This window comes from Acinonyx jubatus, chromosome A2, assembly GCF_027475565.1.
Source record: "Acinonyx jubatus isolate Ajub_Pintada_27869175 chromosome A2, VMU_Ajub_asm_v1.0, whole genome shotgun sequence".
NCBI lineage: Eukaryota > Metazoa > Chordata > Mammalia > Carnivora > Felidae > Acinonyx > Acinonyx jubatus.
The window spans coordinates 101,922,957-101,937,983 of record NC_069383.1 but is presented as its reverse complement, the minus strand read 5'-3'; the positions used below and the strand labels follow the sequence as shown (position 1 = coordinate 101,937,983).

The 15,027-nt window shown below is 52.4% G+C and overlaps 1 protein-coding gene across 9 annotated transcripts in view; it reads right to left on the bottom strand.

Annotated features, from left to right (window-relative positions):
* Window positions 1-15,027, bottom strand: part of GRB10 (growth factor receptor bound protein 10) — a 182,866-nt gene that overhangs the window by 24,438 nt on the left and 143,401 nt on the right. For all 9 annotated transcript variants that reach the window (XM_053218707.1, XM_053218705.1, XM_053218700.1 and 6 more), the window contains one exon: window positions 4,940-5,096. In XM_053218707.1, coding sequence (XP_053074682.1) covers window positions 4,940-5,096 — 157 coding nt within the window. The remainder of the gene's footprint in view (window positions 1-4,939; window positions 5,097-15,027) is intronic.

The window sequence follows — 15,027 nt, the reverse complement described above, 5'->3', positions numbered from 1 at the left end:
AAAACAGGTGTTTTCAAACCACGTCGGGGGATTCTATTAATCACACTGCCATCTATAAACTTCATACAATCATAATGGCCTTAAATAAAATTGGAAAGCCAAGTTTCAACAGAGCGCCCCCACAGGATTTTTTGCTTTTTTTTTTTTTTTAATGTTTATTTTTGAGAGAGACAGAGAGTGAGTGGAAGAGGGGCAGAGAGAGAGGGAGACCCAGAATCGGAAGCAGGCTCCAGGCTCTGAGCTGTCAGCACAGAGCCCGACACGGGGCTCGAACCCATGAACCGCGAGAGATCATGACCTGAGCCGAAGTCGGAGGCTTAACCGACTGAGCCACCCAGGCGTCCCCACGTCAAAGGATTTTTTGTGCAAATGGAAGAGTCAGACATTCCTCAGAGGAGATTCAAGTCTTTTTCGAATAGTTGACACTAAATCCAGCATCCACACCACCCCCCTACCCCACATGAAAAGTATTTAGAGACCAGGCAACTCAAAAAGGCAGATCCTACTAGAGAAGTAAGATGTGCCTTAAGATGTGCCATGGACACGTGACTACTTAGCAGAAGCCTGAGCCTCCCGCCCTGGCTGGTGTCAACATCCTCCTCGATGCCCCGCTTCTGTGCCCACAGCTGGCACAGCCCACCCACCCCAGACAGCAGAGTTGCCTGGGGCTCTGCAGGACTCGGGGGCTGCAAAGTCACTAGGGAGATAACACAGAAAACAGCCCCGATGTCTGGATACGCCCCATAAGATGCCTTCCTTCTACATACGGATTTCAGTGGGGAAAGGACATCATTTTGGTACCTCCGCGGTGTAACCACAAGGAGACAGAGATGGGAAAGATGGGCCCTCGAAGGCCCTTCTGAGCACCGAGGGCTGAAGATGCCTGTGGATTCTCCTTCGACACCTGTCCCCACATCCAGATGTCAGCGTCCCTGTTGCAGCTGATGCCTCCAAAGGGTGACTGCCACACCTTTCCTGCCTGGCCAGGTACAAGCATGGAGCTGTCAACAGTGCAAAGACAGAGCTCGTGCTTTTTCCTGGAGGGCTTTCACCTGACTCGTGCAACAACAGAAACCCCCAAATCCCTGAAATTCACAGAAGCGGTCTTCTCCTCCCTGTGCGTGCGTAAGGTCCAGGCTCTCCTGGTCGTATCTGTCCTGATGTCCGTGGTCACTCAGGGCCTGGGTGCGAGAGTCCCTCCCAGAGATGCGGTTTACCCGAAGTCACATTCTTAATGCCACAGGGACGCCAAGCTGCCGTTTTGCATGCCCCAGTTCCAGTTTTATAAACTTCCTTTCAAAAATAGTTTGTGGCTCAGTTGGTTAAGCATCCGACTTCAGCTCAGGTCGTGATCTCACAGTTGGAGAGATCAATCCCCGCATCGGTCTCTCTACTGTCAGCACGGAGCCCGCTTCAGGGCGGCCATCTGCCCCCCTCTCTGCCCCTCCCCTGCTCTAATAAATAAACACATAAAAAAATGAATGAGAAATAGTTTACTCGATAATACAGCTGCAGGCTGGCTGTTAAATCTCCCTGCATCCCTTGCATGAGACATCTGGACACCTGCAGCTCACCGGCTCAGGGCAGACGGCCTGGCGGTGCCTTCCAGAACAACTGCCCGGCACCGGCCCCCTCTAGCTGGACTTGGCCGCTGTTGAGTAGCCTTGGTCAGGAACAGTGTTCGCAAGGCTGAGAGCTCTACACAAAATACCGAAGCCACAACACGTCCAACAGGCAGGACTTGTGGGGGGGATGCTAAGACATGAAGAGTTCACATGCAGAGAGGGGCTCGCTGGAGCTGGGAGTCCTGAGACACAGAACGGGCTTCCCCGAGATCACCCATCATGAAGGGCTCTGCCCCCCCACGGTGAGGGCTCCTCCCCAGGTTTTCAAACCGTTACCTTGAGTCCTAAGTGACTTCAGGAACAGACACCGGGGTGTAGGAAAGGCACTGACCTGGCTGTGGTATGACCGTGGCTCAGAACAGTGAAATCCAGCCAGATCCCTGCTGGGTACCAGCAGGCAGCCACTGCACCTGCTCCCCTACCCCCACCCCCTGAGTATGATGCCCCTGCCAACACTGGATGGCTGGCCCCGGCTCGGGGGTCACCAAGGGCAGCAGCCACGCACAGGCATTTAGAAAACCACTTTTTCTAGGGGCGCCTGGGAGGCTCAGTGGGTTAAACGGCCAACTCTCGATTTCAGCTCAGGTCATGATCTCACGGTTCGTGAGTTCGAGACCCGCATCAGGCTCTGTGCGGACAGCCCGGAGCCTGCTTGGGATTCTCTCTCCCTTCCCCCAGTCATTCTCTCTCTCAATACATGATAAGAAAAAAAAGAAAACCACGTTTTCTTTTTAAAAAAATTTTTTTAACATTTATTTATTTTTGAGAGACAGAGCATGAGCAGGGGAGGGGCAGAGAGAGAGGGAGACACGGAATCTGAAACAGGCTCCAGGCTCCGAGCTGTCACCACAGAGCCTGACGCGGGGCTCGAACTCACGAACCATGAAATCATGACCCGAGACGAAGTCGGACGCTCAACCGACTGAGCCACCGAGGCGCTCCAGCTGCTTTTTTTAAAATTTTTTAAAAATATTTATTTTTGAGAGAGAGAGAGAGAGAGACAGAGAGAGAGAGGGAGAGAGAAACAGTGGGGGAGGGGCAGAAAGAGCAAGGGGGACAGAGGATCCTAAGCAGGCTCTGAGCTGTCAGCACAGAGCTTGATGGGGGGCTCGAACTCACGGACCACAAGACCATGACCTGAGCCGAAGTCGGACGCTTAACTGACTGAGCCACCCAGGCGCCCCTACAAATCCTTTCAAATTAAGAGCATTCAGACTTTGGAATGGGCTTTCAACAGTATTCACATTTGGGTCCGACTACACAGACGTGTTTTTAAAGTTAATTCCGTGTGTGTGCGTGTGTGCATGTGGACATACACACTGCAGGGTTCCAAGTACTGTTTACTTGTGTGTCTATAGATGCTTCTGGCGGCCCTATCAGACCCCTGTGGGATCCTTGCATGGATGTCTCACACTGGAGCCTGATGACGGTGTCACCGGCTGCATCGTGTTATCAATCAAGGCACCTGGTGGGAGGAGGCTGCCAGAGATGACAGAGAAAGTTTTAGCTAGTGTCCAAAGTGCACTGAAGATCGGCAGAAACGGGAAAGAAATCAGAGAAGCATCCTTATGAGATGCACACTGGGTAGCATGGTGGGGCTAAAACACAGTGACGTAAAACAACGCCAACTCAAATTTACTCAGCATCATCTAGGCTTGGATTGTATAGTGTCATTTCAAAGAACACTATTCATTTACAGGAACATTCCAGACTTAGAAGGTTAAATTTATTTATTAGAGGTGCCTGGGTGGCTAAGTCGGTTAAGCGCCCGACTCTTTTTTTTTTTTTTTTTTAACGTTTTTATTTATTTTTGAGACAGAGAGAGACAGAGCATGAACGGGGGAGGGGCAGAGAGAGGGAGACACAGAATCTGAAACAGGCTCCAGGCTCTGAGCTGTCAGCACAGAGCCCGACGCGGGGCTCGAACTCACGGACCGTGAGATCATGACCTGAGCCGAAGTCGGACGCTCAACCGACTGAGCCACCCAGGCGCCCCTACGCGCCTGACTCTTAATATCGGCTCAGGTCATGATCTCACGGTTTGTGGGTTTGAGCCCTGCGCCAGGCTCCACACTGACAGTGCAGAACCTGCTTGTGATTCTGTCTGCCCCGCGTTCTCTGCCCCTCCCCTGCTTGCGCTCTCTTTTTTCTGTCTCTCTCAAAATAAACTTTAAAAAATAAAACAAGTATATTTGGCTTATTAATCTTCCAGAAAGAAAGTTTAGAACCACGGGAAGAACTTGACGATCTGTGTCGTTTTTCTCTCCTTCAACACACAGAAGGGATACAGTTGCTGATTTAGACAAAAATTCTGGTCTGACATACGTGCCCATGATTTTTCAAGGACCGCCCTTTATCCAGTAAGAGTTTAAACAGAAGTCCGAAAAGCTTCGTTACCTGCAACAGACTATCTGAGCAAGAAGTCCACCACACCCAAAACCTCAGTGAGCTCTGTACAGAGTACATATTTCGAAATACTCCCGCACTCTCTCCACACTACACGTGAGCGAGTGTGCCTGCACTCGGTGCAAACATTGCGAACCAGCTCAGAAACGCACTGTAACATTCCAACTTGGATCTGGCTACTTTGTGATGTGCAGATTCCCCTGGGTCTCCCGTGCCCACCTGTAGGCAGTCACCACTGCAGCCCCCCACTCCCGGGAGCTGGAGGAACTGCTCTCTGCACAGCAATGTCAGGAGCGTGCAGGGGGCAGGCTCCCCCAAGGCCCCCTTCCCCCCTGGCTGCCCTTCCCAGACCACAGGTGTGCCGCTAAAGCACAGAGAGACCCGTTTTGCTGTGTCTGAGCCCCTGGGAGCGGCTGCTTCCACTACCCCAGAGTAAGGTTCTGAAAGCATCAGGTGGGGGAGGGCTGCAAGGGAGGATGGTGGAATGTCTGGAGAAACAGATAGGCAGTGGTTGGTAAGGGCAGCACACAGACAGCTCGCCAGACCGGCAGGGGCGCAGTGGGGCAAGGGGCGGCACCCAGACAGCTCGCCATACTGGCAGGGGACAGCAGTGTGGCAGGGGACGGCACATAGACGGCTTGCAGTGGGACAAGGGATAGCACACCGACGGCTTGCTGGACCGGCAGGGGTGCAGTGGGGCAGAGACTGCACACAGAGGGCTCGCCATACAGGCAGGGGTGCAGTGGGACCAGGGACGGCACATGCAGACGGCTCGCCGGACCAGCAGGGGTGCAGTGGGACAAGGGACGGCACACAGATGGCTCGCCGTACTGGCAGGGGCGCTGGGGGTGGGGGGGACACAGCTGGCTTCGTCTGACCGCACGGTGGGCACTCCAGGTGCTCCCTACCTAGTCCCAGATGCGGGTGGTGCTCCACTAGCGTCCAGCTGTTGTCGTCCACACAGTGACTTCTGTAAACCAGCAGCTGGCACAGGTCTCTGGCCGTCATGTCTGCCAGAATCTCCACCACTTTGCTCGTCCCATCTTCGCTAAAGATTTTAACATCCTGCAACAGACAAAGGGAACGCTTACAGAGGAACAGCTCGGCTTTTCAAGGAGGAAAAACTGGACCAAAGTAAAACAGGAAAGGTGAGAACAGCAGTGTTCCAACACATGTATAACTGTCCTTCTGAGCAGCGGGCAGCCACCCGCGACAGTGCGCCTGGAGGGCCACCTGTCAAGTGCACCCCTTGCCAACCCGGGAGGGGCAGGGCACGTGTTCGCCCCTCCCCCCAACTTTGCAGGGGCAGGGCACGTGTTCACAACAGCCCCAACTAGGAGGGGCAGCGGATGTAAGGTCACAACAGGAAATTCTTAAAATGCCAGGACACCTCACAGGAGACCCAGCAGGCGGCCAAGCCCGAGTGTTTCTCAAGCTCTGGTGTTAGGGAGCATCAGCACTCATTTCAAATACTGTTGATGGTCTCAGGGTGAGACATTCCATGGGTGAACCAACTGCAAACACAAACACAGCATCCCAAAGCCTAACTTTTGATGACTCCACCTGCTATCCACCCGCAGCGTCCGGGGTGCAGCGGCCAACCCCTGGTCACACGACACCTAAGTCATGTTCCTAAGGCTCAGGAAGCGTTGACAGAAATTAACGTGAAAATGTTGCAATTCAAAATCCGAAACAGAAGGGCACACAGTCGGAACCACCCAGTCAGAAAAATTCTTTGTCCCCTTCCCCCTACAAAACTGCCAGCCAGGCAGATACTGTTCGAAGCCACTACAAATGAATAGCTCCATGGCAAAGGGACAGTCCAGCGGAAAAGCCCAGGGTCGTAAATATCCTCTGCCCCAGCTGCAGACCAGCAGGGATAGGGATCCAACCTCTGGGGAAACAGGTGATGCTTCAAAACAAAATCTTACCTCAACGGCATGAAAAAAGCAGTCGGAGGAACAAGATGGCATTTTAAATTGAGATTGTGTCCTGAAAGGGAGTTTGATTGTGTCCTGAAAGTGGCTTTTCTGCTGTCCCGGGCTGGCTGGGCCCCTCCAGGGCTGTCCCACCGATGGCTGGCCGTGCAGGGGAGCTGGGGGACTGACTGTCTCTGGGCGGGAGGGCGGGCTCCTGCCAAGCTGCCTCCAGCTCGGTCCTCCAGGTAGTGAATCAAGCCATGCTGGGCAGACCAATCAGGTCCCTCTCTGAGCCTGATGCAATCAATTGCCCCCCAACGGGCTCCCCACTTTAGTGCCGGTGAAGAGGACGCAGGACGTTCAGGCCAGTGAGCCAGAGAGAGCCCTGCTCCTGTTTTCCCATGACAGTGAGACGATATGCAGGACGCCCAGAGCCAGAGCGCGCGTGTTCCCTGAATCCCGGCCTGTCTGCCAAGTCTCAGAAATGTGAGTCCCGCCAACTCCGAGGCCCTTGCAACTTTGGAGCAGGAGCCCGCCCCTCCCCCACCCCCACCGTGGTCTCTGAATGTCAGCTGGTCCTGACAAAGTGGCTGCCACTCTCTTGCTCTTTCTCTGTCCTTTTTCCCAAGTGCAAATTCTGTCTGGCAGGACAGGACGCGTGCGTGGGGTCAAGTCCCTGTTACAAGGGGGTAAACGCAGGAGCCAGAACAGGGATTGCAAGGTCTCAAGAGGGCTGTCCCCAGCCCTCCAGAAGCTCACTCGCCAGGAGGGGAGGCTGGGTCAGCCGGGAGGCGGGGCTCCCTGGGGACACCACCTTGCCTGCCACCTCTGGGCCACCCCAGAGAAATCCCCAGTGGGGAGTCAATCGGGACTGAGGGACAAGCTAGCAAGGCACATGAAGGAAATCTACTCATCTCCTTCCTGAGGTTCACATTTCACTCAACAGAAGTTACACTTCCACGGAACAAATGAAATATGCAAATACAGCTGACATGACGGAGCCCATAAAAACAACTTTTAATTTAAACAAAGAAAACATGGCTTTGTCTATAGGTCAAATTAAAAAAAAAAACAAAACACATTAACATAAAAGTTAAACAAAATACAAATAGATCCATTCAATCCCCTATAAATATGCTAACTGCACTGCCTCTAAGTCCTCTGGACAAGCTCTGCAACAGCCACAACCAGCTGGGGCATAAACTTCTTTCCTCAGTGCCAGAGTTTCTCTGCAATTACTATCAACATCAGCTTCTCTAGAAAATCCCAATTCTGTTCAAGTCTGTTTATCAATTTTCCTGGCCGAAAACAGGGATGGCCTTAGTTTTTAATGTTTCCAGCCAAATGCATTTTTCTTTTCTTTTTTTAAATGTTTATTTATTTTTGAGGTGAGGGAGGGGCCGAGAGAGAGGGAGACACAGAATCCGAAGCAGGCTCCAGGCTCTGAGCTGTCAGCACAGAGCCCGACATGGGGCTCGGACTCATGAACTGTGAACCAAAGTCAGAGGCTTAACCACCTGAGCCTCCAGGAGCCCCCCGAATGTAGTTTTCTTTCAACTCATTCGTCTTCTCTCTACTGCTCCATGGCCAACCTCCCCCTTACCCCCTCCCTCGGAGATTGATATATAGACTCAGTATTAAAAGCTAAGATGTGCTTTTTCACAATGGCCAAGTCCACGGCTTTCAGAATCCCAGAGGTCTGCTGGCATGCCTGGGACAGGTAGGCCTGCGGCAGGGACAAAGAGACAGTGGTCCAGTGACAGGATCTCGAATCCCAGGTTGCCCATTCCACCCTGACAGGGCACGCCCCAGCCACCTCTCAAACACACCAGAGCCCGCAGACCCCAGACAGAATAAACCCCCGAGACCAAAAGCGCAAGAATGCCACTGGACGTCCCAGCAACTGCCCACTGGGCACACGTTTGGAGCGGGGGGTGAGAGCACTTTCGGCGAATACCAAGGCACAAAGAAAAGCGTGAAACAGCCAGCTGCCTAACACCATGGCTTCTAAAGCCAGCAGCTGAAGGGGCCTCTTGCGCCGTGGCAAACACACTTCAGTCACCACCTGGGCCATGCTGGGGCTCCTTCTAGAAGCAAATAAGCCCTCAGTGCACAGGCCTGGGTCAAGGGCTCCGGTGAGCAGGCTGAGGCTCCCGAGATGGGTTCGAGCATCTCACACGGGGAGGGATACAGAAGTTTCTCGGGTTTCCTGGGCACAGCCTGTCCAGGTGGGCAATGCCAGGATGGGGGTGAACTTGGAGCACAGCCCCACCGTGCCCGCCTGGTTCAGCCACTTCCCGGTTCTGTGACCTCAAACAGGGTATTCACTAGCTGAGACTCACATTCCTCTCTGTGCCATGGCCGCTGCTTGGAGAGTCAATCACAAGTGAAAAGCACAGTGCTCAATAAAGGATGTGAAAGCATCATTTACAACCTCCCTTGGCAAAGGGGGGTCAGGGTGCTCTGGAACCACCAGGCTGCAATCCGGCTTCATTGCTAACTAGCTGTGGAACTAAGGAGCTGTGCACAGTGACCGCCGCGCCCCCGGCCTCAGTCTCCTCATCTGTGAAATGGGGATTCTCAAGTATCACTGACTTCACAGTGTACGCCTGGCTCAGGCTGACGAGAGCCCCCCTCCCTGGGAAAGGTCTCAGCCCCCTGCACCTGCTCCCCTGCCCCGGGGGGAGGGGTGTGCTGACGCTGAAAACAGAGTCGCGATTGAGGCAGGCTCTGTCTAAAGGCTGCAGACACCTGGGCCCTGACCCCGGCTTGTGAATCCGGCTGGAGAAGGAAACTTCATGACCAGGTAAACTGCAGGAAAAGCCAACCCCTGAATCCTCAATGTTCTCGTCTCCGCTGTAAAAGAGACTAGGTAGCGCACTGCTTTTCAAAATAAAACACTAACATGAAAGAGGGCATAATGACGTCACCAGCATAAGGCATCTTCTTTGCAGAGGCAGCGGGGGCAGGAAAGCTTTGTCAGGCCACACAGCCTCTGACTCCTAGGCGCTGCAGCTGGGATCAAAGCTCCGAAGCGGTAATAGAACATTCCGGTGTTCCCGGAGCCCTGCTGTCGTCTTCTATATGTTCCCTGCACAGAGCGAGAGGCAAACTAAAAGGAAGGAGTCTGAGCGCATGATGACATCTCCGTGGCCCCCATCTGCACCCTAGGGAGCCTGGCTTCTGGCCCCGGGGACCCAGCAGGTAGGCTGTGGGCGTCACCTCCCTGCTGTCAATCTCACTCCCACGTCACGCACGGCGTGCACCTTCTGGCTGGCTTACAGGCTCAGAGTCTCCTACTGAGTTCACAAGACCTCTTCGCTTTGGCCCAGACCACCTGGGGAAAATAGAAACTGCGGTACTTTCTGCTTTCTGCCCCCAGACCTGGCCACGATGTGGGATGTCCCCGGAAGGTCACCCTCTTCGGGAGGCATGGGCTGAGCAGAGCGGGAGTGGGGGGATGGGGGGCAAACTCTGGCACAGAAACCAAGAGACTAGAGAGAAAAGGGCTCTGAGCCAGGAGCTCAGGCCAGCTTTGCCTTCCATCAACTGACTTCTCAGCTCAAAGCCCTTCCGGGTCCAGTTTCAACGCATTTTTCAAAACGAGGACGTAAGCTGCGGTTTTCGGAAACTCCTGAAGTGTCTTGTAAATACTGGGAGGTAAACATTCATGAAGAGTCAAGTTGATCAGTAATGCAGAACGGCTTCCCTGCATCAAGCGAGCGGAAGCCGCTGGAGTCAGGATCTGAACCCGGGACACCTGCTCTGTTTGCTTTTGCTTCTCTGCCCGCAAGATGCTTCCCAGCGCTGGAGACCTCCCTGCCCGGAGGGATCCGTGGCTCCCGAGGCGCTACGTGAAAAGGCTTTTGATTCTGGTGTGCCCGAAGCCCCCAAACTGGGCAGTGGTAGTGACTTTGGGAGAAATTAAATGTAGTTCAGACGCGGGCAGAACCAGGGTTAGGCTGGACGAATTTTAGTGAAAACTAATGTAAATCTAACGATTTTTTCCTGTTCTGTTCTAAATTAATGGCGCTACTTTGAGATATAGAAGGTATGATAACGGAAGCGGCTCTATGTAATTATATGACTCTATTCATTGTAATAATCATCCTGTTGAATTACATGGGAGTCAAACTTACTTTTAAAGAAATTTTCCCTGGGGCACTGGGGTGGCTCAGTCAGTTAAGCATCCAACTCTTGGTTTCAGCTCACGGTTCCTGAGTTCAAGCCCCGCGTCGGGCTCTGCACTGACAGTGTGGAGCCTGTTTGGGATTCTCTCCTTCTCTCTCTGCCCCTCCCCTGCATGCTCGCTCTCTCCCTCTCTCTCTCTCTCTCTCTCTCAAAATAAACTTTAAAAAAAAAGGAGAAAGAATTTGCCTTATAGCCTGCTAACTTCAAAGTTGCAATGAAAATATATTTTAAGTCCTCACCAATCCTTTCTAAAGGAGCTAAAATTCTAAAAATAACTCACAAGATAGTTCTTGAAAGTCAACCACAGATTTCAGAGCCGCCCAGAGCCCCTTTCCCCCCCTCACTGGATGGCTGTCACCAGCTTAGGAAGCTGGTGACAAGATTCAAAGCACAGATGGCCTACCCATAGCCTTTAATGCCTGTTCCATACCAGACAGATCCATTTGGAAAAATCAATTTTGACTTGCCCATCTGTATTTTTTTTTCTAGAATGGTTAGGTATAGCCTATTACTTTGACAAAGGCAGTTTTATAAACTGGTATCATTTTACCCAACATTGAAATAAAAGCTATTCTAAAAAAGAGTGGGGGCGCCCAGGTGGCTCAGTCAGTGGAGTGTCCGACTCTTGGTTTCGGCTCAGATAGTGATCTCGAGGTTCGTGAGTCTGAGCCCTGCGTTGGGCTCTGTGCTGACAGCCCAGAGCCTGCTTGGGATTCTGTCTCCCTCTCTCTCTCTGCCCCTCCCCAGCTTGCTCTCTTCCTCTCTGTCTCAAAAAATAAGTAAATAAGCATAAAAACAACAACAGCTGAATCTTCCTTCAGTGGACTGAAGGCAGCGAAGGAGATCCCAGCTGTTTGGAGCTGAGCAAAGATGCCGTGCGGTCTCTGGGCCTCAGTGTCCCCGCACGCATGGAACAGGGTGGTGGCACCACCTAGTGCGCTGGGCTATACATAAGGGCTCCCACTGGGTCCCTGCCAATCAGGAGGCCCTGTTGCTGTTGCCATGGGAACGTCTGCCCACCTCTCCTCCTCCCCTCCCCCCCTCCCCGGGGCTCCTGGGCCACAGCCACGGCTCTTTTCATCAGTCTTGGTTCTGCCCTGCCCACCTGCTCCTCCGCTGGCCGAGGGAGCCATGGGGAAGAGAAGATTTCCACCCCACCGGCCCTTCTTCCCGGTCAGGAAACGTCCAGCTGTGACCTCCACTCTGCAGCAATGGATTTGCTGGTGACTCTTCAGACCTTCCGTCAGCCCCACGGCAGCCCTCCTTGTCTGCAAGGCTCCCCTCTGGTTTCCAGGACCAGGAATCATGGGTGTAGACGGAATGCAAGTCCCTGCAGCCGTGACCGGTGCCCTGGCCGCCTGTCCCCACCGCAGCGCGGAGCTGCGGGGACACAGCCATGAGGGCCGGTTCAGTTACAACTTCAAGGGAAGAGGAGTGGAGTCCTCTCTGTCCTGCACGCAAGGACGATGCCAGTGGCTCCCGGGATGTGTGAAGGGGGGAGGGGCAGGGCCACGTAACGTGACACATACACACACGCACGGACAAACACAGACACATTAGTTTTTTTTTTATTATAAAAATAAGTTTTCAGGGAGCCTGGGTGGCTCAGTCAGTTAAGCATCCAACTTACACTCGAGTCATGATCTCACAGTTCGTGAGTTCGAGCCCTGTGTCGGGCTCTGTGCTGACAACTCAGAGCCTGGAGCCTGCTTCGGGTTCTGTGTCTGTCTGTCTCCCTCTGCCCCTTCCCTGCTCGCTCCCTTGTGCTCTAGCTCAAAAATAAATGAATATTAAAAAATGGTTTTTAATAAAAAAATAAGTTTTCATTGTAATGCTTGAAAATACACTTAAGGGGCAAAGGAAAAAAACTGACAACCCGTGACAGTTCCCAGATCCATTACAATTCTAGAGTATGCCCTTCTAGTATTCGTTTGCACGCGTACTTATAAATAGACACACTGACACATTTAGGATCACAGGACGTAGAGTTTTGCAATTGGGCTTGTGTGGCTTCAGATTACATCACAAATATCTCCCGGGCACAATGCTTCTTTGATGTTTTAACGCCTGCAAGGTATTTGCCCACGTGGCCGTACGGAACACGGTGCTGTCCTGACGGCTGTCCACGTGGATGGTTTCGAGGCTTGGCACATCTTTCTATGTGGTCTTAGTGTGTGCGCTTATTTTCTCAGGATAAATTGCTAGACGTCAGTCTATTAAAATACATCTCTAATAACGGAAACCCTTCCAACAGGGAGAGGACGGACCGCGTGTTTGGTAGAATACTAGTCCCTAAAACTGAATTTGTCAGGGAACAGAACGGGACCCATGTGCAAATCCGCTTAGCTGCCCCACTTAAGAAACGGTTATCAGTGGGGCGCCTGGGTGGCTCAGTCTGTTAAGCATCTGACTCTGGCTCAGGCTCAGGTCATGATCTCATGGTTCGTGGGTTCAAGCCCCATGTTGGGGCTCTGTGCTAACAGTGGAGAGCTTGCTTCAGACCCTCTGTCCTTCTCTCTCTGCCCCTCCCCCACCCCTCAAAAATAAACAAACACTATCGGTTATCAAGCACACCGTGTAGACTCCGCTCCCGGGATATCCGCATTTGCTCCATTGCCCACTCCCCTCCCCAAGCTGTCTGGAAACATCAGTTAGGTACAGATTTTCTGGCTCCCCAGTGAGAACATGAACTTTAGAACCTACCTGTCCCGGAGTCAGACTCTCTCCCCTCCTTACTGCATGACCCACCCTATCCTGACCATAAACACCCTCACTGCCAAAGCAGGGGGACTGCTGGACCGTCGCACAGGCTTATGCCGAGTGGCCCGCGGGATGATGCATAAAACTCCCCGATGTGGCATACAACCCTCAGTAATCCGCCTGGCTTGTCTTCTCCTTCCAGGGGCCACTGCATGCCTAAAAGATCACCCTCCGTGTAAGCCCAGGATCAAGGCCTCTGCAGTGCCGACCTGGAAAGCGTAGGCCCGGAACTTCTGCTCCAAAAACTCGCTCACGTGGTAGTTGAAATTAGTAATTAGGAATTTGTTTTGCAAAGAACCTGAAGCGCACAGGGAGGAAGGCAGGTGCCTGACAAGGGACCCCCTGCACCCAGCCGGGTCCACCTGCCATGGGGGGGTGGGGCTGGGGGTGACCTGTCCCAGGCTCTGCTGGGGCTGCAGCAGCGTGAATGTCAAGCCGGAGCCTGCAGTGTGGCCGGGGCTGGGACCCTCTGTCCAGAGCTGAGCCAGGGTGGGAGCACACAGACGGCACCGTCTTTCAGGGACACCGGGACCGTGGTGTGAATGCACTTCTGATCTGATCTGGACTATTTTTAAGGATATTAAGGACTTAGGATTGATTACAGTTCTGGTAAAAAACAAACAAATAAAACCCAAATAAACAAAAAAACACACTCATCTTTTACAGACCCAGAAGTATTATAGGATATTTACAAATAAGTGATATTTTTACATGAGATTCTTGTCCCAAACAATAGTCAGGGGGCAGTCAACGGGGCATGGCTGGAGCCAGACAGGTCGTGGGGGCTGGTGAGAGGCTCAGGGGGTTCATCTTACTATTCTGTCTACTCCTGTGTATGTTCTAAATCCTTCACAGCCAAGGGGGTGCCAGGGGGTGCTCAGTCGGTTAAGCGTCCAACTCGATTTCAGCTCAGGTCATGATCTCACAGTTCATGAGTTCGAGCCCCGCATCGGGCTCTGCGTGCTGACCTTGGGGAGCCTGCTTAGGTGCTCTCTCTGCCCCTCCCTCACTCATGTGTGCTCACTCTCTGTCTTTAAATAAATACATAAATAAACTTTAAAAGAATAGAATTTGTTTAAAATAATAGTAATAAAATAATAAATTCTTCATAGACAAAAAAAAGCCTCAACATCCCTTTACCCTTGTGTTGCTAGAGGAAATAAAGCACATTATAAGGCTTTTCCTGCCTAATGTATTGTAAGAATTGACTCTCCAACTGACCATGAAATTCACTAAAGGAAGCGTTACTCCTTGGCTTCCTCAGTGGTGCCCAGTGGGGACTGGGAGGGGTAGATTTTGCACCCCCCAGGGGACTTCTGGCAGTGTCTGAGACGCTTCGGTTGTCACAACAGGTGTGTGTGTGTATGTGCAGGTGGGCATCTGGTCGGTAGAGCCCCGAGATGCCGCTAAGCATCCCGCAAGGCCCAGGACAGGCTCTCACAACGAAGGACTGTCCAGTCCCAAATATCCATATGATTGCAGACAGGGGACGTCTTATCCTAGGAAGCAAGGAAGTACTCTGATGGGGACACGTCCAAGGAAATAGGAACCAGCCCCCATGGGGCAATGTGAGTCTGAATGAACACCCGTAATAATGACGGTGAGCCATGGACTGAAATAATACTGGGTCCTTACTGACACACACACACGTAAGTAAGAGAAGAGAAAGCACACCATCCCTAACAGCAGAACGCCAACTAATAAATGCAGAATGATGGAAAAACCGGACAAGAATCATCAACACACAACAGAACCAGTCAAGGGAAGATGGATGGAGAAAAGCAAATTAACGCGGTCTCACAATAATTTCCTTTGAAGATTACTTCCTAATTACAGAGAACGGTAACTGTGCGATGGAGAAACGTTGCAGGCGCTATCTTTGCCGAGCAATAGGGATTGACCCCACTGTCAACTAAACAAACCAACATTGTGAGCTTCTCACAACCTGATGGGGTTCCATGGAAGCTCCCCACAAGCCACGGGGGTCCTTCAAGAACTGTCGAGGACACAGAAGACATGCAAGGCAAGGCGTTAAGGTGCGTTCCGGGTGAAACGATAGAGACACAAGCGATCGCAAAGGGTGGTTCCGGACTGGACGTGAACATTCTAAAGCCAAGCGGGAAACG